Source organism: Euprymna scolopes, chromosome 29 (genome assembly GCF_053919585.1).
Source record: "Euprymna scolopes isolate OS-2025 chromosome 29, ASM5391958v1, whole genome shotgun sequence".
NCBI classification, from domain to species: Eukaryota; Metazoa; Mollusca; class Cephalopoda; order Sepiida; family Sepiolidae; genus Euprymna; species Euprymna scolopes.
The window spans coordinates 37,404,696-37,429,392 of NC_136510.1; the positions used below are offsets into that span (position 1 = coordinate 37,404,696).

The 24,697-nt window shown below is 33.1% G+C and overlaps 1 protein-coding gene across 1 annotated transcript in view; it reads left to right on the forward strand.

Moving 5' to 3' along the window:
- Window positions 1-24,417, forward strand: part of LOC145252304 (opioid growth factor receptor-like protein 1) — a 60,655-nt gene extending 36,238 nt beyond the window's left edge. The window contains exons 5-9 of the mRNA XM_080111719.1: window positions 3,420-3,473; window positions 6,121-6,199; window positions 11,698-11,764; window positions 18,161-18,303; window positions 22,836-24,417. Coding sequence (XP_079967845.1) covers window positions 3,420-3,473; window positions 6,121-6,199; window positions 11,698-11,764; window positions 18,161-18,303; window positions 22,836-23,070 — 578 coding nt within the window. The 3' untranslated portion in view covers window positions 23,071-24,417. The remainder of the gene's footprint in view (window positions 1-3,419; window positions 3,474-6,120; window positions 6,200-11,697; window positions 11,765-18,160; window positions 18,304-22,835) is intronic.
- The last annotated feature ends 280 nt before the right edge of the window (window positions 24,418-24,697 follow it).

Genomic DNA, 24,697 nt, shown 5'->3' on the forward strand with positions numbered 1-24,697 from the left:
AAAATAATTGACCAATTTTACTAATTTTCACATATTATTCGACCGAGACATCACTCTTTCAGATGGTACCAGTTTTGGGGCAGTCTGATAATGCTAAGAAAAGTATTTGGCAGACATACAAAAACACACACACGCAAACATTTTGTCTTTTATAGAGGTGGGGGAGGGAGGTTAAAAATACACATTTTGTATTGAAAAATACATATTTTAAATAGGCCTTCTACTCTAATAGTTTCTTCCCTAGGACTGCTAGACTTTGGAATTCCCTTCTGAGTTCCTGCTTTCCTGACTGTACTGACATGCAGAAGTTCAAGTGTAATGTAAACAGACATCTTGCTGCCAAACTCCCTACATAGTACTCTGCAAATTATGTCCTAGATAGTATCCCCCTATGTCAAAGTGCCACTGTGCCTTATTTGGGATGAAAATGCAATAAAAAGAAAAGATAATAATAATCCACTCATGCTGTAATTTAGTGACTGTCACAATATTATTATAATATATAATCATTTCATTATGCTCAGAAATTTTTGAGATGAGGATTGATAATTTGCATTATTTGTAATATTCAGATTACTTTTCTCATCTTAGGTGTTGTTCTCACAACTTTTGATCTTCTTCAGGTACGTGTTGATGAATCAGGGAAGCAATATGGATTTCTGATTGCGATTATTTGTCGAATTCGTAAATCCTTTATTTAAGATAAAATAAATTGTTTGTTTAAATTGTTAGGTATTCTGAATTTTCGAAAATGCATGAATTAAACATTCATAATTGTTAATTATTTGTTTAAATACTTATTTTTTTGTGATAGGTGTACTGTGAAAATTTATTCTCACAGCTTCCAACTTTCTTCAGGTATTCTAATATTCTTCCCGATTCTGATACCATTAAAGGACTCAATAGTGTGTCATCGAAATTTAAAGAGCCCAACATTGTGACGCCATGTAAAATAGTTGAGAACCACTGATTTAATCTATGGGCTTACATTGGCCGAAATGTTGTGAGAATAACATGCAAGATTAGAACAGTAGTCCTAATTGTTATCTTTACATATAAATTTGTATTCCTGCCTGTTTGTTTGTTTGTTTGTTCACAATTTGATTAGCATATAAAAAACGTCTATTACTTTAATGCTTCATTTATTCCTGGATATTGTATGATTCTTGCAAAATATACAATTAAGAGGTGACCACATTTGCATATTACATTAAGGAAAATCGATTTTATTTAATAGCGGTGTGTTAGTTATTGTTTATAGTGAGAAAATTGTTTTAATGGATCTATGTAAGTTTGTTATTTAAACTTGATTTATATTGATAACATATTTAATTTAATTTATTTTTACCAACATCGATTTTTTTTATGAACCGATTTGATTTATTTCCTCTGGTCGCCATTTTGTTCTTTTGGTTTTTGTTTTCTTTTTCGGCGGATATTAAAACTAAAAACTTTCAAGCATTATTTTTGGAATTAGTTTAAATAAAATAATTTCTGTGATTTTGGCAGTTAACTTTGTGGCCCAGTGGATTTTTATTATAAAATAAACAAACAATCCAGTGTAACTACGATTTTTTTATTTAAGAAAAAAAACTTTCATTTACTCTTTTTTACCATTTTTTTTCTTCACATTTTTGGCATCGAAACTGCTAATTTTTTTCTTTTAATAACACAGTAAGTCATAACTCCTCATTTTTATAACATAAAAACGTGTATTTCGGTTAACCCAAATTCCACTTTGGTATTTTATAAACTGAATTATTTACAGTTTGTTTTTGTTGAAACAGACCTTAAAGACAAATCTTTCTAGACTGAGGTAGCATAAAAGAAATTCGCTTAAACTGGAATATAGTCATAAAAAGGTGCTCAACATGACAAGAATAGTTTCTCTTCGTATCCCTTCTGCCGAAATATCTGGTGGAGAGTTTGACACATTTTTGTGCTTTCATTCGTTCTTTTATTTTGGAAATTTTTGATGGGTATCGATTGAGTTGACATATAATAATGAAAAACTGCTCAATATTTTAGTATAGCAGGTGTGACCAAACCGAACTTTATGTCGACCCTGTCAACGCTGGGTATTCATGCTAGTATTTTTTGATATAACAAATCGGATATGTTTCCAAAAAATTAGAAGGTTCTATTTATAGATAGGGCTGATAGGAACTGATCAATCAAATGGAATCACTCAAAAAACATACTGGCTATTTTACAATTCTCATTTTTCGTGTCCACACAAGAAAGTATTTTGCTCTTTGTCTGCAAAGTTTTACAGCCCAAGACTTGTACAGATTATTTACCCACTGAAAACTCTATTCTTCATCTCAAGACTTATACAGATTAGCTGTCTATCTGGTCGGCCTCCTTGCCTGAAGCAATGTGGCTCTCTTTCCAGATTTCCTTGTCCTCCATTAGCTGCCTCAGATCTCCAGATTCACTGGCGTCATGTGCAATTTGCTGGATGTGTTAAGATGGGGTGCAGGCGAACTGTGTCCAGACAAGCAGGAAGAACAATGGAAATTCCAGGCAATCAAAAGAACAATCGGTCCCAGGAAAGGTGACCTAAGCTACATCCAGGCAAACGAAAATAAACAATGGAAATCCCGGGATTTGGAGTGACCTGTATCCATGATGTCAATCAGTCATGGGTCAGACCAAAAACCAGCAAAATGCAATAAACAAGCTGGCGAGAAAATAGGTTAACAGGTCGAAGTGATACCAATAAAAGAGGCGAGCGGAACAAAGAACAGCAGAGTCAGAGAGATGGAAAGAAGTGAGACAGAAATTGACACTTGCAACCCACCTCTGCCACTAACCCCCAACACCATCATTTTGTTGAAATGTGTATATTAAATATATAGTAAAATAAACAAAGTCTTTATTATAAACAAAGTGTCTCGTATTCATTCATAGATGAAATAACTGTCCATTTTTATAGCTAGATGATTACCAGCCAGACATATATGTAACAGATGTACATGGATCTCGGTTGTCCTATGCTCGCGCGCCCATGCCATGGAACCCACTCAAATACAATTCTCGCCAGCTCTTGATTGTTCCTCTGTCAGTGACCGGCAAGTTGTAGACGTCGGTAGATATAGCAAGTAGGTTGCATAAACTTTCTGTTTCGTGGGATGATCTTGCCAAGATATATTTAACACTGTTCGTAACATACAGGTGTACATGCCGTCTAGCTTTCTTTTCAATCTTTTGGTGAGTGTCCAGGTTGTTGCAAATTAACTACCTACCAGAAACTATTCTTTGTCCCAGAACTTATACAAATTAGGTATGTATCGAAACCTCTTCTAAAATTAAACGTGGGTTTCAAATTAAAACAATAATCCAAATGATTCTAAATAATACTAACTTTCTTTTATTTGTTTGTTTGTTTTTTTAACAATTTAATTTTTTTTTTAAAGGTAAAGTTGATATCATAGACTTCTACAAGAACAAGATGCCATCAGAACCCAATGGTAAGTCATTATCTTATTTCTTTTATTTTGTACTAATAAGTTACCACTTATCAAGGCTAAAAAACACTCAAAGATAGGCGTTAATGAGATGGATAGAATGACAGATGAATGATGACAACTCGTCTTACTATCACAATGGAAAAAAAGACTCTCCTTTTTCCTTACATATCTCTAACATTAGACAGAATTTCCATGGACATAGCTGTTTCTCAAAAACTTCTACCTGAGGAATACATTACTGCAAGACTACATTTTTTTTTTACAAGGAAGTCACCTCTTATCAAGGCCCAAAGGCCATTCAAGGATAACACTTCCTTGCAGATTACAACTTCGTTATTTTCAAATCTTATATCAAGAAATTTTTTTTCCTAAGTCAATTTGTGAAACTCATATAAAGATTTCTGAGACCCAACTTCCAGTCATACATAGCATGACATAGATAAGCATGTCACTACCGACATGCCTATGTTAAACTGTAAACTTTAAAAAAATTTTTAATGTTGGGTCAAAATTTCTGTAGCTAAGTGCTTTTTACGTTTCTAACTCAATTAACACTGGCCTTTGGGTCAAGATCAAAGTGTAGTATCTATTCCGGCAGATACTGCAATCAAAGACCATATGTGGTGGCAACCCTACATATAAAACCATTGCCCTTGTAGGAATCAGTTATTGGTCAATGTAGAGGAAACCCTTCGTACCCATTGTCATTATCCAGCTCCCCTACTCCCCGGGGAGCTGGTCCCCATTTCCCCAATCTTTCCACATTAAAAAACGGCCTTGTGCCTAATTTGCTTAGTGGGGAAGCAAATAAATACAATCAATTTCTTGTTCTCTGTCAGTGGAGGAGAAATCCTTCACAACTGAGACAATTTTTACTTTTGTTCTTTTTCTCCACATTAAAAAAACGACCCTGGTGTCTAACTCTGTCCCATGGGGAGACATTGTAAATAAGAACACTGAGTGGAATTGGTCTCTTTTTTTTAATACACTGATATGTAGACTATATATATATATATATATTAGCAGGCTGCCCAGTGTTGTCTGATCGTAAATTACACATAAATATTATATTTTAATTAATACAGAAACTGAGACATCTGCATGTGAGTATTATGTTTTTTTTTCAAAACTGTTCACTTCTTGTAAGTAAAAAAAATACTCAAGCTGAGATCGAAACCAAAACCTAAAGACAGTGAGTCATATACAATAACCATTAGACCAGCATGACACAATCTTTAAAAGGTGTTTTCAAACTACTTTTTCTTAACATTAGAAATCTGTAATGTGAACTATTTATGCATGCACATTCGTGAAACAGCAAACAGATAAAAATCCAATGACTCCCACATAACGATTTTGCAATTTTAACCCCTTAGCGGCCCTTTTTTCTGCATGAAAACGGATTATAAAGTTTTTCACATGTCTGAATACTCTATATACCAAATTTCAAGTCTGTAGATCAAAAATTCATTGAGAGTATAGGTTGAGAAGTGTCCTCACACACACATTCTCACTTTTATAGATATATGTGTGTGTGTGTATTTTTCCTGTTTGTTTCTCCTGTAATCCAGAACAAAACAACAATTAGGGTTAGATACTAGATTATTTTTACGACCATCTCAAAACATAAATTGTAGGAAGACAAGTTCTTGCTTTGAATGTCTTACAAGTAAGAAACAGAGATTGCATCTCAGTTGAACACATACTATGGAAATAACGGTAGATTTCAGAAAGAGTAGCATCGTCTCTTTTATAGAAAGAAGGACATAGACATGGGAGCATGCCTCACTAAAATGTGATGTCAATTTGGTACTCTGTCAAGGTCAGAAAGAATACCATAAACGGCATCACTACTCCATATATAGAGGTACCATACTGTTATGCAACTATGGGATTACTACCGTGAAAGTTTTATATGGAGGAACCAGAACTTGAAGCTCAGTCGAGCATCGTTCATGGAAATAATGATAGAGCAGAAAGAGACTAGCAAGGTCTCATTCTGTGAGAAAGGGGCTGTAGGGGACGGAAGTAACATATTCAAAGCGACACCTCCCCTCATGTGGCAGCAGTACTCCATTTTAGGAAGTATTTGACTCTTATGTAAAGTAGAAGATTACATTAGGAGTAAGGTACTTTCTGGAGCAGTAGAATGAGCCAACCATTTTTTCCACCAACCTTAGCAATGGATTTAACGTCTTTCATTTCAGCCTCCCTGGCTGTACTAACTTGCAAAAATTTAAATATAATGCGAATAGACATCTTGATGCTCAACTCTCTACTTAGAGTGTCTCTGTAGGCATGGTCCCTCATTGTAATTTGTTGTGTCCTAGTGGCAATGAATGCTTATGTGTCACTACTTATGAAGGACAAAAGCCACTTGAGGATAAGGGTTAACAAAATTGGTGGTACTATGTTGAACTATATTATAGGGAGGCTGATAATGATCGATGGAAAGGGATAAAATTGTTTTCCGCAAGAGGACAGCTTGACAAGTATTTGTTGACATTGGATTTGAAGTTTACTATGTTTAGTCTGTGGAGAAGCAGTCCTGTGGCAACATAAGATGATTAATTTGTAATATGTTTGCATTTGAAATTTGAAAGAAAATTTGCTAATATCTGATCTAACGTCTGATTTTTTTTTTAAGGTGAATATATATCCATTATGTTGACGCACTGGTATGGAAATTATGAATTGTTAGAGAGAAAACATGATTACATACAATGGTAAGTGAAAAGAAATCCTCAAATTTAAAAGTAAAAAGAGTAGTTGAGGAATTTGTTACTTGCATTTATTTGTTAGTTTATTAATTTCTTTTCATTTGTGATTTTATATTTTATAACTAGAGGGAGGGAGATATGCTTTATTATGATATTTTAATTTTGCCAGATTTTGTATATATTATTAAAAAGTCGTGATTTCAAAAGTAAAAAAAAAAAACGTATTTAGGTGCCATCAGCTAGAATCGAAACCGAAACTATAGCATTCAAAGTTGGTGACGTTATCACTGTATCAACGTGACACACATATGAACTGATTAAAAATTAAAAATAACCTAAGATGAATGTACAAAATGTTTAACGAGTTTTTCAATTTTGACCCCCGTTTGAAAACGATTTTAGCCCATAAGAAAAGACCGTAAAAGAACGGTCCATAAAAAATGCAATCATTTGAGGCCACTCGTGTGACTTTTATTTTGAGAGGAGATAGTTTGAAAATATGGAGACAGACAGACAGACAGACAGACAGACATATAGCCGTTTATATATTAGATTTGGATTCTTCAGACTCTCGTTCTAATCTTGAGTGTGATTTTCACAACATTTCGGTCGCTGTAACCTCCGGCTTTACATCCACTGAAATGTGAAAATGACACTCAAAATGAGAACAGTCGTCAAAACAATCCAAATAATATGAATAAAAAAACATTATAGTCTTAATTTTTTATTTTTCTAATAATTGTTATGGGACTGGGACTGTAACCTACCCATTAATGGATTCTTCCAAATACTATATTTATTGAGAGCCAAGTACTCACGGGTATATGGGACTCTACCGATATCCGACTGACCTACCTTACATCACCACTTTTCTCTGTATCTTGTTTCTTTTTTAGATATATCTTGAAAACCTATACTATGTTCTGAGTTGTCTTTTGTGGTCCCAATCTAGGTCCACATCAATAATTGAATACTTTGCTGGTAAGATAGTGTTGACTGGTTAAAAAGGATTAATATACGACAGAAACAAACGTCGGAATTCAGATGGCTATAAATGAAAAAGAGAAAGAAAACAGAAACAGACCAAGGAAAAAGTTTTACATGCTCGTAGAAGCCATTAAAAAAAAATCTTAATAAATGGTTGTTCCACGGAAGAAACTAGATGTTTTTGAGGACTGGTTTCTTCTGTGGAAAGCAACCATTTATTAAGTTGCCTGATGAGGACTTCTGGTTTTAACCGACCATTTGTCCGAAACATTAGCATGCCTAGTGTCGTTATTTGTTTATATTAATAAAAATATATCTTACTCTTCTTTTATTGAGCAAAAAAATAAATAAATTGTTGATTTAGTGTTTCAATATTCACTATGACTATGACAAGAGAATATTCTTATCATTGTTTTGACTCTCAAGTATATATCTGACACAGATAGACATAGTTAATCAACCAAGAACCAAACCACTCTATCTAAAAACATAATGTATTAACTGATATATACTCAAGAGTTAAAATAATAAAAAGAATATTCTCTTGTCACAGCCCTATCACTCTTGAATACCTTTAACCTGGTGTGTGTGTATATATATATATATATATATATATATATATATATATATATATATATACTAGCTGTACCTGATCAGACGTTGCTGTGGATCAGTTTGTTAAAATGGAACCCATTCCTCAAGAAAAATTGCATTTTGTATTGTTTATTTACTTTTAATATTTTTTGCATTTTTTTTTTCAATAAAATGTGGATTTTTATCCCCAAGAAAAGATTAATTTTTTTTTTTTTCAGGAAAACTTGCACTTTTTTTTTTAAAAGTTGTCAGTAAACGTTTCTTTTTGAAAACAGAATTTTTATTATAAAAAGAAAAGATGAATGCTTTATAAGAACACTGTAAATAGTTAGGTGAAAGTAGAGAAAAGTTCGTTTTTTTTTTCAAGAGAATGTACAAATTATTTTTTAGTCAACAGATGTTAAGAAAATAAACAGAAAAAATACCTCACATCATTAATTATTTAAGCAAAAAAATAAATAAAATGTTGATTTAGTGTTTCAACATTCAACATTTGAACAACGCTCAGCTGAATCCGGTGATTGCCGGTCGAACCCTAACCATAATTGGAATCTGGGGGGGTCAAATTCTGCATGAGTACCATTGTTTTTAATTTTGTCTTTTGTTCAATTTTTTGAGTGGGCTATCAGCAATTGCAAAGTAACAAATTTAACCAAAATGCAAAAAATTCAACAATAATTTAAAAAAGTGCTCAGCTTCTAATACAAATCCTAGTCAATCAATCCCCTTATTGGAAACACTCAATGGAAGGATGGAACCAAATTATTGCCAGTATTTTTGGGAGAAATTCTATTTTTTATTTTTTAATATTTTAAGCAGAGTTGACACTCAGCTACAATGTTTTTATGGGTCGCTATGTTTCTAACATAATGTAAGTAGATCTAGATTTTTATAACTTACTATAAAACTTGAGGAGTATGCGCTGTTTTACAGTTGTTATAAAAATGGAATGGAAATTTAAATTTCGTTCCATTTCAATCGTTTTTTTTTTAATGGAGCCTCCCCCAAACAAATTTAATCAAAAGAATAACATTCAACAATTGTACTTTATATATATAACACACGAAATATTAAAAAAATAAAAATATTAACGAAAGGGATATAATTCCATTTTTAAACAAAAAAAGTCAGTTTGGTATATCTTTTTGTTATATTTTACATAAGTCCAACTTACCTTTCACATTGGAAATGTCAACATTTATAGGTTGTCTGATACGTTTACAATGAATAAACACTCCAATCTACCCATGTTAAGAACAGCTCTTGGAATAGACATCCCCCAACCTCCCCCATGTTAAGAACGGCTTTCGGAATAGACGCCCCTAACCTTGTCATCATACCCGAAAACCTATAAAAGTTGACATGTTGAATGTGATCGATGAGTTGGACGTGATGTAAAATGTACCGAATTTAAAAGGGAATGAAATTTAAATTTCCGTTCCATTTTTACAACAACTTTTTACCTAATTTAGTGTATTAAAGTTATTCTTTTAAGTAAAAATAATATTTATGTTTGGATATAATTCCTAAACTCATTTCACACTAAATAATTTAGGTAACTGAAATAGGAATCTAATTGAATCTTTAATTTCCTGAATAGTAAAAAGATGATCAACAATGGTCGATTTGCTGCTAATATCTATTTTTGATGAATATTTGAGAGGAAAGCGACCACATGTGATTAATTTGAATTAAATTTCAATCACATAGTTACATTATGGCCCTGTCAGTGGGGCATTAGAATACACTGACTGCCCCCTTGCAGAGGGTAAAAGTCCCTCAATTAGGGTCCTGGATATGACCTTAAACTATATCCAGTGGTGAGGCCCCAGCTTGTGGGCTTTGGGGAGTGTAGAGCCACCCTTTAATTACCATTGCTCCCAGGTCCACTGTGACCCGGAGTGGTAATACCTGTTAGGGTCCCAACTATGGGTTAAATAGAAACCGACGTGAAAACAACAAATATATTCTATTAAAAAAATTTTTCTTTAAAATCTTTGGATTTGGCATTAAATAATCCGAAAAGGGTTGATATGCCGTAAAACAAAAGCAACCAACCATGGTTACATTATCAATAATCATGTAATTGAATCCATTTAAAATTTACCCATATTGTAAACACATTCTGTTCACATTAAGCGAAACCACGGACTGCCGTGGTGAAACCAAAAGCTTCTTTTAGTGATGTCATGTGACGGCAGGCGGTCATAAGTATATGTCCTCAAATAAAACAATGGCCACATCATTACAAAGGAATCCACCTATTTATTAAAGAAAAATTAAGTATAATGTTATAGTTAAAAGGAGATATATAAAAACATGCATGGGTACAGTAAAAATATTATACCAAAATGTCGAAGCAATCGGCCCAGTGGTTATTTAAACTATTAATAACTAACGAACCAAGAAGTAGATTTATATATATATAGATATACACATTCCTCAAGAAAAATTGCGTTTTGTATTGTTTATTTACTTTTATTATTTTGTGCAATTTGTTTTTATCTATAAAAGTTGTTGTTTTTCGTCAAGAAAAGAGGAATTTTTTACCATAAATTGTTAGGTGAAAGTTTTTTTTTTTTTTTTTTTTAAAGAAAGCTAGTAGTAAATGTTTCTTTTTGAAAACAGAATTTTTATTATAAAAAGAAAAGATGAATGCTTTATATGAACACTGTAAATAGTTAGGTGAAAGTAGAGAAAAGTTTTTTCAAATGAATACACAAATTATTTTTTTTTCAACAGATCTTAAGAAAATAAACAGAAAAATACTCCCATCATTAATTATTTATGCAAAAAAATAAATAAAATGTTGATTTAGTGTTTCAACATTTGAACAATGCTCGGCTGAATCTGGTGATTGCTGGTCGAACTCTAACCATAATTGGAATCCCGGAGGGGGGGGGTCAAATTCTGTATGAGTACCATTGTTTTTAATTTTATCTTTTGTTCAATTTTTTGAGTGGGCTATCAGCGATTGTAAACCAACAAATTTAACCAAAATGCAAAAACTTCAACAATTAAATAATTTTAATAAGTGCTCAGCTTTTAATACAAATCCTAGTAAATCAATCGGACGCTATTTTTTACCATAAATTGTTAGGTAGAAGTTTTTTTTTTTTGTTTTTTTTTTCAGGAAAACTTGCACTTTTTTTTATTTTTTAGAAAGTTGGCGGTAAATGTTTCTTTTTGAAAACAGAATTTTTATTATAAAAAGAAAAGATGAATTCTTTATATGAACACTGTAAATAGTCAGGTGAAAGTAGAGAAAAGTTTGATTTTTTTTTTTTCAAGAAAATGTACAAATTATTTTTTAGTCAACAGATGTTAAGAAAATAAACAGAAAAAATACTCCCATCATTAATTATTTATGCAAAAAAATAAATAAAATGTTGATTTAGTGTTTCAACATTTTAACAACGCTCAGCTGAATCTGGTGATTGCTGGTCGAACCCTAACCATAATTGGATAATTATTATAGATATCCAAGCAAAACATATTCAAAAAGGGTTTACCGAGTTAAAAGAGAGGGAGAGAGGTGTGTGGGGGGGAGAATAGAGACAGACATTGACGGTCTTTTATGCTTGGCTATCACATTGTTTATTCATTAAAGTTTTGGGGCAAGCAACGTTTTTCGTAACTGCTCACTTGAAAAATTAAAAGGAACAGGATCCACAATATTTTTTTCTAGTAATAGTATCAGATTCTATACTTTAACTTGTTCACTAAGGTCACATGTATACCCCTCCACTATCAAACATTCCATCTTGGTACGAATGTTCCTCCCACCCACCACCATCACTTAAGGACTTTCATTATCTATATGGAGGGGGAGGCAATAAACAAATAAATAAGCATGATTGAAAACTGTGTTTCTGCTTTTTGCTTGGAAATAATGAACCGATCATTACTTTGTTTTTTTGCAGGTTGTTTCCCAGTCGAAATGTTGGTGTCAATCCCCATGCCCCCCTCCTCACGGATGAAACGGCTAAGGTTTGCCAAAAAACACTTTTATATCATTATAATTATTTTATATACTAGAATTTTTAGTCTTATATTTGCATTATTTACTTTTTTTCATGCCATCCTCTTACTCTACCTCTTTTTCTTCCTTATTTACATCATTTATTTATTTCTTATTTGTTTACATCATTTATTTATTTAAATGCTCCTCTTACTCCCTTTTTCTTCTTTATTTATGTTATTAATTTATTTAATCATCCTCTTACTCTCTATTTTTCCTTCTTTATTTACATTAAGTGTTTATGCCAACCTCTTTACTTCTTTTTTGTCTTTATTTACATCGTTTATTTATTTATATGATCCTCTTACGCTCCTTCTGTTTTCTTCTTTATTGATGTCATTTATTTATATGAGCCTCTTATGCTCCTTTTTTCTTCTTCATTTACGTCATTTATTTATTTATATGATCCTCTTATGCTCCTTTTTTCTTCTTTATTTACGTTTTTTATTTATTTATGTCATCCTCTTACTATCTTCTGATGCTGCTACCATAACTACTTTCTTTCATTTACATCAAAAGACATTAGTTCATAATAGAAAAAGTAGAATATGTGACTAATGGTGTTCATAATTTTTATTCAAATGACTATTTGATACATTTGATAATTATTTTATGTGATTTCTTGTATGTCATCACCATGTGCACCTCTGGTCACCTGAACTAGATATTTAATAGTATTTAAGGTAAATTTTCAGATTAGGTCCACCTCCACAATTTTCTTGTAAATGATGACTTTTATAGGTTTTCGACTATGCTGAATACGAAAATCGCATGGAAATTTCGCAGAAATAAGTAGTTATCGAGATATAAAAAGTTGCATTATGTATTGTATTCTTTGGCGGCCATTTTTTTGCGCACGCCATAAACAAATCTACTCATCTATGACTGACACAGTCGTGCGTAAGAAAGATGGCCGTTAAAGAATACAATGCATAATACAACTTTTTATATCTCGATAGCTAATTATTTCTGCAAAATTTAAATGCAATTTTCGTATTCAGCATAGTCGAAAACTTATAAAAGGTGTCATTTAAAAGAAAATTGTGGAGGTGGACCTAATCTAAAAAAAATACCGTATTTAATCAATCAGACTGATGATGATTATGGTGGTGGAGAAGGAGGAGGGAGAAAAGCATCATTCATGTTTTACTCTGTGTGAATCACTTGGACTGTGTGAAAGGTTAGTTCCCTTGCTTTGTGTTTTGATGACGTGTTCCTTTTTTATTTGCACGGTTTTCAGTTGCTTCCCTTTGTATATAAACAAGTGTTTATTTTGTTTGTTTTTTTTCTCTTCTCTCTCTGTGTAACATGAAAAACATGGTTACGTGCTAATTTTTTTTTTTTTTGTTGACATCAGTGACCTCCACAGTGTAAATCGTACTTAAAACAAACACGGTATGTTTCATCTGGTTCCTAATTCTTAACTATAATTAACCATCACATCAGTCATGCAATATGTGTCATGAATTTGTTTGTATAAGTAACTAGCAGAGAGACCCGATGTTGCCCGGGATTGAATGAGGATCAATGAATGTTCCACACTTCTCTAGTTGGGGATTCATTGTGATGCACTGAGAGGAAACTTCACATTTGTCACATAATCCATAGAGATATAAATCATTGCACATATAAAATTTCAGACAGATCAGACAAATGGAAGTGGGTTAGGTGCATTACTTATTGAACACACCTCATAAAAATTCCAGAGTTTGAAAAGAGACACTTGAATCAGGTTTGGGTTTACATCCGTGAAAACATTACAAAAATTTTGTAAATATGCCCTAACCAGCAAAGATGGTTTGCCCTTATTAGGACATCTAGTTTTGAAATGGCCAATTTCTCAAGTAGAATGTCTGGCTGAATGTTTGTGATCTGGTATGACTTTCCATTACATATCCACAGAATTATTACCCTATCATTTCTCAGGATTCAGGCAAGTGAGGGTACAGCATTTACTCATATACAGCATCACATTTCTTAACCAGTTATCATAAACCTTAACCATTGGAATGGCTCGAGATGTTAGGATTGGAAGAAGTTTTCTGAACTTTGGCAAACGTGTTTTGACTCTGATAGTCGATCTTAGTTTGCAGCTACATTTAACCTCAACATATCATCCCCAGCATATCTCCTCCAAAGTGTCCTTGCATATTTTAATTTCTGTGTAAAGATGACCCTCAATTCCTTCTTTCAGCATGCTCTAACCAGCAAAGATGGTTTGCCCTTGTTAGGACATCTAGTTTTGAAATGGCCAATTTTTCAAGTAGTGTCTGGCTGAATGTTCACGATCTGACTTTACATTGCGTATCCATATAATGGGATTCAGACAAGTGAGACTCTCGACATATAACATAATGCTTCTTATGTACATAATCATAGCCCTGTCATTTCTTGGGATTCAGACAAGTGAGACTTGGGTGGGAACCCTAACCCTAACTCTAATCCGACATATAACATAATGCTTCTTATGCAGCTATCAGCTAGTAATAATTAAGATAACTTTTTGAAAATAATTTTTTTTTTCTATTTTGTTTTGCTTTTTGTAACTTTTATGTGTAACAGAGCATGGACATGCATATGCAAATGCATGCAAAATGCAAAATGACGTCACTATAAGGAAAAAGAAAACGACTATAAAGAAGAACGTGTGCACAGACCGGAACACGTTCGACAGTATGTTCAAAACGACGTTCAGGATATTTAAGAGGACTGGGGTCAGAGATAAGGAGCATGGTCACGTTTTATTCAGGAAAGTACCCAGAAATAACTGTCGCTGTTACAAAACAAAAGGAGTCCAGTTATTACTTGTGCTATATTCCTTACGACGTACTCTGCTATGTGTTGGGTCCCTGGTGTCTGTATGTTACCACATGTGTAAATCTGTAAATAACGGTACACTAGTTTTGTTAAGTTTATTCTTTATTTACCTTTTTAATGATTTCTTTTATTTTCTCTACTTATAAATAAAAGGTACTTTGTCTGTGCTGTGCGTGAGTTTGTTCCCTATGGACTCTGAAATGGTTGGACTGATTATTTTTTAATTTTCGGACAAATGTACTTTAATGGTATCTCTTAATCTTAGTTAATTAAAAATCTTACTTGCCTTTCATATTACCTCATGGTAGGCTCTGTATAACATAACATTTTGGGATGATGAGTTATTTAAGCCTTAATTAATGCTTTGTCTGTAGTGGAAACTCAGTTTTTCTTTTCCTTTACAGGAAAGCACGCTCTTTTATTCTCTCTCTCTCTCTCTCTCTCTCTCTCTCTCTCTCTCTCTCTCTCTCTCTCTCTTCCCTTCTTTCTCTCATCTTTTTCAAACATATTTCTTCTTTTTCTTGTTCTCTTATAAGTTAAAGTATCAGCACTTGTGCATTACTGTTATGGAACAACATTTTTGGTTTCAGTTTGAAGAGTGCAAATCAAGGGGAGACAAAGCAATTTCAGAAAAGCAGGGGAAGCGGGGGGCAATAATGATTTTAGGCTCTTTTCCATTATTGTAGCGAAATTCAAAAATTGAAATATTGAATTTCAAGTAGAATCAATGGTATCTACTGAACTGTGATGTCACCGTAACAAAAATATCCAAAAATTACAAAAAAAAACGATAAGGTAGAAAAATAATTATTAATGAAAACAGTTTTTTGAAGACAATTAGCAAAAATTAAGTTTTGTTAAATTGGCCAAAAATTTTCACTTTTCAGAAAAGATTTACCTCCCTTTTGTTATGATGCAAACTCTCTGGTTTCTTTTTTTACAAAACTTAATTTTTGCTAATTGTCTTCTCCCTTATTGTTCTTCGTAATTTTTGTATATGTTTGTTACTGCGACATGACAATTCAGAAGATACCGTTGGTTTCACTTGAAATTCAATATTTCAATTTTCTGAATTTCGCTGCAATAATGAAGAAGAACCTGATTTTAATGATTATTTATATTTTATTGGTTATGAAAATTTCAGAATTTTGATTTTGTTACAAAAAATTTAAAATTTTGAAACTATTTGTAACTATTTATGAATTTTGAAAGTTATACACTTCAACAACTTTCATTTCTTTTGTGCAAAAAAAAATAATTTAAAAAAGTTCTACTTTATTAATTTTATTTTAATTCAATAAATATTCAGACAATGTTTTATTTCCTGTTATTGTATCGTTGTTAACATTTGTTGAGATTTTCGATTCTCCCGGTTGTCTCCCCCTGAATGTATATTCTTCAAACTGAATCCAAAATAGTTCTACCATGACAGTAATGCATAAGTGTCAAAGTATCTTTCTCTATTCTATTCTTTTGCTCATTGTAGGTGCTCGACTGAGCTCCAATCCTTGGTTTCCTCCTGTAAAGCGCACACAGCAAGAACTCGTTTAGCTATAACTACAACAAGGGTCTTTCATTCTCTGTCTGTGTACCTAAAACCAAACAGAACTTCCATGAAAAGAGTTTCTTTCCTAGAAATTCCCATCTGTGTAACAAAATACAATGGAGCTGTTTCCCAACTGACTACAACATGTTCACCTTATATGTTTGTTCACTTCTAGTCTCATATCTTACACATGGGGTCTGTGAAAGCAGATTCAAAGTGGAAATATTCTCTTGGATAGATATTTTTATGAATTTAATATTTAGGTACTCGTAGTATTATCACTTGCTGGGGAGTGCAACTTTTGGAAGCAATTTTCTCGTCCAAGCAAGGCACTATAATTTCGTTGTATTTTTTCTATCGGAATTAAACCAAAAGTTGCATATCTGTTGCGGGAACCTGTAAAGACCGCAAAAGGAGTTAATACCGTTTGGAAGTTTGATGGTTCTTTGGCATCATTAATTCTCCCCAGAGAATTAATTATCTAGGCTGTGACCACCAACTGAAAATTTAACACCTTTATAAAAGGAGTAAACATATATATAAAAAATATATTATTTATTTATTTATTCTAGCTTTAAAATCTTATAAAACCCGAAAGTCAGTGGAGCTGTTCCTGCACGACCATCATATATGAAGTAAGAATTTCAACTATAATCTTGCTAACAGTGATAAAAACTAGATTGAGAAATAGAGAGAGATAGAGTAAAATGTTTGAAAGAAAAGGAAAGAGACACAGTACACATAAAAAAGAAAGAGACTGAGAGAAAAACTATAATTACTGGCAGTATTCTCAGTTCAATATATTCCAGGTGACAGTTGATATGACCTTTAACACAACAACCATCAACCTTGGCTGTTGATATTTTAAATTATTATTCTGATAGTACGACATTGTAAGAATTCTGTGTAGGAGTCAGCTGGTGCAGTATATTAGTGTAATTTCAATTTCACTTGCCTCCCCACGAGGGCATAGAGAAGTTGGGTACAATGCTTTCAAATTTGCAGAATTCTAGTTTTCTCAAAAGGGTGCTGTTACTTGTTCTATAAACTTTTATTGTTTTATTTTTTTTTCTTTGACTATCATTATGTTTTAATAATAATACAAAAATACATTTCTCAGTTTTTCAATGTTTTCATTTTAACCTCATTAAACAATTCCTTGAATGCTGTGTCTGTTCCTATTCAAATTTACATGCTAACCACGTGATGCACATCATTCAGATTTGTCTTCAATACAAAGGCCTTTATAAAAGTGTAAAATTTTCAGTTGATGGTCACAGTCTCTGGGGAGAATTAATGATGCAAAAGACCTATCAAACCTCCTTTATTGAAGAGGAATGTGACTGCCATCAACAAGATCAAGCGTTCAACTTTGTCTTCTAGAGCAATCGCTCATGGACTTAATGTAACAGAGCACAGACACGCGTATGCAAATGCATGCAAAATGATTTGACTGATAAGAAAAAAGACTATAAAAATGGGAAAAACCACGTTAGAGAAGAAGATCATGTTAGAGACATGGATGACATTCGGGATCAAGTTAGAGAGGTGGGTGACGTCACGGCTGTAACAAATCATGCCTGGTGGGAGAATGAGGAAATAAATGTCAAATACAAAAAATAAAGCAATTCATTTATTACTTGTCCTATGTTTCTTGCAGACGTACTCTGCTACATGTTGGATCTACATGTGTAAACTTGGGTAACATTACATTAACATCATCACTAAAATTAAAGAAAAAATGCAAAACACAAATTAAAAAGTCTTCTATAATTAAGTTGGATCTCACCGAAAGTCTCAGAGAAAATGAAATAAAAGTGATTTTCATTTTTTATTTCATAAAAACAAAAAAAAATTACAGCATGATTTTGTTTTCCAATGTTTTCATATTATTTTCTTGATATTTTTTGTTTGTTTTACAAATCTGTTTTTAATATGTATCTATATATATATATATATATATATATATATATATATATATATATATATACAATCTTTATAGATAATTCGAGAAACACCAGAATTGAAGAACAGAATGAAAGAAGCTTTTGAAATGATGCTGAACTTTTATGGTATGAGACTCGTTCATGATGAATTTAGCGTAGCAGAGAACTATGCGGAAAGATTTAGAGAACTCAACCAATGGTGAGTCATGATTGTTTTTGTTTTGTTTTGTTTTTTGTGGGTTTTTTGTTTTTTGCTTTTTTTTTTTTTACAAGGAAGTCACCATGTATCAATGTCCGAAGGCCACTCATGAACAAGGGTTAATAAGTAAAGTGTTACATTGCAGATACGAGGAGTAAAGGTCAAACCAGAAGCTTGTCAAAACATGGAGCCTCCCAAGACGAGAGCCATCCATTTCAATTGATACAAAATGTCTGTGGAAATCAAATCGTATCAAATTTATTTTGCATTAAATTATTATTTAAGTGCAACAAATAACGAGACAAATAACAAGACGAGAAGTTATTTACATCCACATAAAATCTGAATATTAGTCTAAGACTGCTTTAAACTTGGATATGGTTGTCATTTTTAAGACATCCTCTGGCAGGTTGTTCTACACAGTGCAAACATTGAGAATGCTGCATGTCTTCTATTGGGATGAAAGCAATAGTTGCATATCTGTTGCGGAAACCTGTGGAGACTGCAACATGCCAGTGAAGTGAAGAGCTCCTCAAAAAGTAGATTAAAATCAAATTAAATTTATTTGGCATTAAATAGTAAAGTGCAACAGGACAGATAAAAAGACAGGTATTGGATATTGTGTGTGTAACAAGAAATCATTTTTAACAAAAAAAACTAGACTTGCATTATCAAATGTACATAAAGTCACTTGCAGTAAAATTATGAAATTGACATTTTTTTTTTTTTTACATGGAGGTCACCATTTATCAAGGCCCGGGGGCCACTCAGAGATAAGGGTTATTGCGTGTACAGTAATCAATGAGATAGTATTGTAGTAATCATTAGTATTAGAGATTTGATAGAGTGTCTTACTTAAAGGGGCGGTTTGTCAGGAATTTGTTTATGTTGGACTTCCGTTTGCCTGTTTCCCACCTGACTACATCAGGTGGGAAACAGGCAAACGGAAGAGAGTTCCAGTCGTGCACTTCTGAGAAAGAAGCTTTGCTCATGGAATCTACGTTTGGATTTAGGCACAGATAAAGAGTGGGGAAAATTATTGACAGTAGTTTCAGCCAAACATGTGTTTCTTGTGAAAGATTGGCGAGGGGGGGACCAGAGATTGGAGCTCAGATGAGCACTTGCCATAGAAATAACGATAAAACAAAGACAGGCTCGCAACGTCTCTTCTGTGGGAGAGAGGCTGCAGGAAGAGAAAAAGGCACCCCCCACTAAACCACGAAGTCTATTTTGAACTCTGTCAAGGCAGGATAGGCTGTTTTTAGCAGCCCCTACCCAGATGTGACAGCAGTACTCCATCCTTGGACGTACTTGGCTTTTAACAGATAGAGAATTGCATCAGTAGTAAGATATCTTCTGGAGCGGTAGAAGGATCCCATCATTTTCTCAGCATCCTTGGCAACAGACCTGATGTACGTGTTCCATTTCAGATCAGGAGTAAAGGTCAAACCCAGAAGCTTGTCAAAACATGGAGCCTCCCCAAGACGAGAGCCATCCATTTCAATTGATGCCAGAAGGGGGTCGGAGCATTGATGATGTAAATATAGAAACTTGGTTGTGAATGCATTAAAAGTGACCAGCCACCTCTTCCCTCACTGTACCACACGCTCAAGATCAGAGGAGAGAGAATTAGAGAGAACTTTGTCATTTATGGCCTTTGATGTGTTGCCATAGATGGTCATGTCATCAGCATAGATGTCAACGAATGAGTGAAGTATGTGTTTTGGGAGATCATTGATGTAGATCAGGAAGAGAGTTGGGCCCAGGATGGACCCCTGAGGGACTCCAGCATTAATACTGTGGGCCTCTGATTTCTGACCATCAATCACTACTCTTATGAATCTAACAGAAAAAAATGATTTAATGATTGAGAAAACATTTCCAAATCTTGTGAAGTAGGCCCTTATGCCATACCTTATCGAAGGCCTTCGATATGTCAAGAGCAATTGCCCTGGAAAGGAAGCCTTTGTCAAGAGATTCACTAATCCTATGAGATATAACCATTAGCACATCTGGTGTAGATCTTGCGGAGCTGAAAAACATTTTATTAATACCTAGACTGTGTGTATCGAGAGACTGTTTTGACAAAACCTGGCACCTGTAAGAACAATAATAATTGTCAAATGTAACAAAATAGTCATTTTAATAAAAATCATGAACATGACATTTTTTAATACCTAGGCAGTATGTATCAAGAGACTTTTTTGACAAAAGCTTGTCAGTACAATAATAATTATCAAATGTACCAAAAGGTCTTTTGAATAAAAATCATGAACCTGACATCTTATTAATGCCTAAGCCGTGTTTATCGCGAGACTATTTGAACAAAACTTGTACCTGTAAAACCAACAATAATTATCAAATGTATAAAAAGGTCATTTGAGCATATAAATCATTGCACATGCAAAATTTCAACTAGATTAGATAGCTGGACGTGGATTAGAGGCATTAGTTATTGAACGCCCCTTCTAACAAAGGTGTTATATGCAGGTATATATACTGACATGTTATATACCCGTCAATGTGTGTGTCTACGCATGTATGTATAAATGTATGAACATCATAGCTATTGAAAGAATGGTATATCAATGTGTTATATTATCATGTATGTAGAAACTATGCACTTAGTGGTTTGAGAATTTTGGTTTTTTAACCTCTTCAGCCATCTGACAGTGGTGAGAGGTTCAGCTCTTTTCGCGTGTGCATTTAATCTGTTATGAGCCATTTGCCATGATCACTATCTATCACCATCCTTGCCTCTATAGCAGTCTAATCAAGGGACAGTTAAGTTGTTAGATAGTGGTTGTTTGTGTAAAGAATCTTCCTCTGTACTCTCTCACAGAGCTCATTTTAACCAGATCCCAAATTTACCACCAAAGGGACGGTTTGGGCTTTTTCAGGTCTCCATCTGCTTTTCCTTTCAGACATTAAGAGCTAGAAAGTTGCAATTTATTAACTTGAGCAAGTTAACTATTTTTCCGAAAGATTCTCCTTAGAGAAAGGATACATTTTTGAAAGGGGAATTCTTCTGTGAGAGATACAGAAGTTAAAGTTATTGACCGGCCTGATAAGAGAGAAGAACGAACAAATTTTTGGCTGTCTCTAGTATTTGAAGAGATCTCCTCTTTATTCATCAAATTTATCAACAAGCCGAAAAAGAGTCCGAGAAGATAATTTAAACCCAAAGCGGTTTGAATGGACTTCGTTTTTTGAGTAAAAAAACTATTTGTAAAAACAATTTTCTATATTATCGTTTGTGCAAGAAAGACAATAATTTGTACCTTTTTGAAGGTACTACTTTTTTTAAGGTACTATTTTTTTTAAGGTACTATTTTTTAAGGTACTATTTTTTAAAGAAAGAAAAGGCTCGACAACAAGAAGTAAAGACTTTAAAAAAAAAGAACTTTAAAAGATACTTTTATAAAGGACTTTTGTTTTTAATTTTTATTGTATGTTTTTTCATTTCAACCTTATTTCAAATCAGCAGAAATTGTTTATTTTGTTTTTTTGTCATTGTTTTTCCTCAAATTGTTGTTAGGGGATAACTAATTCTTGAATTGTCTCTCAACTAAAGATCCCTGCTTATATTTTTATTATTTTCGTAATTTTTACCGAAAGTTTATTTTTAGTCCTTTAGAAACAAAAGCAAGTGCCTTTTATCCCTTCAATAAAATTTGGACTAAATTAATTTACTTCCTTTTTTTTTTTTTTTTTTTTACATGGTAGTCACCACTTGTCAAGGCCCAGAAGCTACTCGGGGATAAGGGTTATTGCGTGTACAGTAGTCAATGGAATAATAATGTAGTAGTAATCGTTAGTAATGGAGATTTGATAAAGTGTCTTACTTAAGGGGTTGGTTTATCAGGAATTTGTTTATGTTGGACTTAAAGACATCCAAGTTGTAGTCAGGTGGGAAACAGGCAAACAGAAGAGCGTTCCACAGGTGTGCACTTGTAAGAAAGAGGATTTGTTCATGGAATCTACATTTGGATTTAGGCACAGATAAAGAATAGAGAAAATTATTAACAGTGATTTCAGCTAGATGGGTGTTTATCGTGAAAGATTGGCAAGGGGGACCAGAGATTGGAGCTCAGACAAGCACTTGCCATGGAAATAACGATAAAACAAAGACAGGCTCGCAACATCTCTTCTGTGGGAGAGAGGCTGCAGGGAAGAGAAAAGGGCATTCCCCACTAAACCATGAAGTCTATTTTGTACTCTGTCAAAGCAGGATAGGCTGTTTTTTGCAGTTCCTGGCCAGATGTGGCAGCAGTACTCCATCCTTGGACATACTTGGCTTCCTGAGTCTAGTTTTTATTTGCTTCTTTTTTATTTGATTCCATTTTTATTGCTCCTTTGTGATTTCCCTTTTTTACTTCCATTTATTGTTTCCTAGAAGACAGATTTTGATGAAAGAAATTTAATCCTGTCAGTGGTGCTGCTAATAATTTGACCATATTCAACAAATGTTTTACTTTTTTCTAACCCTTTCTTTCCTGTCTTTTTTTTTTTTCTTTTTTAATTTTTTCCAGGGGAAACCATAATTTCCTCCGTATTTCAAGAATACTGTTGGCCCTCAAAGAATGTGGGCATAACTCATTGATGCGACCATGGCTGGAATTCTTGTCTCATCACATTTATGAATCGAAATATTTGAGTGAGGCTAGTTCAAGCTTTGAGAAGCATTGGATAAATACACTTGATGCGGAAGACAGAATTAAACTGGAACAATATTTGAAAACTCTCCAACAGTATTCACATGAGTAAATACAGGCAACATTTTTATTATTAATTTTATTTTGTCGCTATATTTTACACAATCGACACAATCACAAGTCAAATTGATAATTGATTAGAATCCTAAAATCTGGATGAACAACACGAATTCTGTACCACTTAAAAGATACATACAACGATTTCTTAGATTTTCATATTTAATCCTGTTCAATATTTATGTGCATGTTTTTTTTTTTTAGTCTGGAATCTATTCTCATTCAACACTGTTAACAAAATTTAATTAGGAAATCTTGCTCTACTTTATATGTTAATGCTGTGTTGTTGAATGTATATATAATTTTCTAGCTTGCACTTTTCAAATGCTTGCTAAAATTATATAAACACCTGACAATTCTTTTATTGTTATTCTAAAAATCAACACAGAGACGAATTTTTCAACATAAGTTTTATTTACAATTCATCTTTTTACCCATCAACAAAGAGAGACGTTAGTTGTAGGGGTTGGTTGGTGTATGGCATGATGACAGAGAGATATCAATCATGCTTGATGCTGTCAGTCTGCTCTTGTCTCTCCCCTCCGTTGTTTATGTTATCTCTTATATAGACATCAATCAACATTCCTGGGAATGTACATATTAAGATATTACATTCTTCTTTTCTATTTTACGTTGCGCAATTCATAACTCTTGACCTTGGAATGTAAACAGTTCTTTGTTTTTGTGATAATTACAATTCCAATCATTTTTATGGGACACAAGAATGTAGATCAAAATCCATCTGGAATGTGCATGTGTGCAACCTCTGATTTCCTAGGTGTTGCCACGTCTTCATGTCCAACATTAAGACTAAAAGAATACTCGTCTTAAAATGAATTCTCCAAACAGAGACAGTTTTGCACCACTTTTATGCAGAGTACAATCCAGATATAATATTACTAAACCTTGTGTCTAAAATCCTTATTCTAATTTGGATCAAAATCTATGACATGATTTTGATTCTAGAAACTGTCTAAAATTTAAGGCTTATTTGGTTTTAACAAGAAATTGAAATTCAAGGAGTCTTGCTTAATTGGTGCCTTATTTGGATAAAATTTAATGCAAATCAGAAATATAAAAAAATATTAAAATACACTAAAAGGATTGAAATTTGGGGAATAATTATTGTGTAATATGTCTTGTTAAAATTCCACAAAAATTGGAGATATCTAGATTTTCTCAAAGGCCATATGTGTCATTTAATTCCTGGCAAAAATACATTGATAATAGTGACTATGTAGAATAATAAATGATAGTGACTAATAATAATAAGATAATAATGTAGATTAATAAATGATGTGGCAGAACATAATCTAAGAGATTGGTTCATTTTTTTTTTCATCTCATAATTTAGGACGCTCTTAAATTCTTAAATGTTGTCGGTAAGTTTACACGAGCGGTTTACAAAAACATACTTTTATGTTTTTTGTTCTTTTGTTTTTGGAGGGGGTATTCAATTATAGGACTTGTATAGTTTTTAACTGCTTCTGCAGTTTAATTAACCGTTTTTGCGTAAGTAGCACACCGACATTAACCAAGCAGAAGCACCACCTCACCTCTCCACCTATTAAAAACTATGCAAATTCTATAATCAACCTCCCTTCATATATATATATATATAT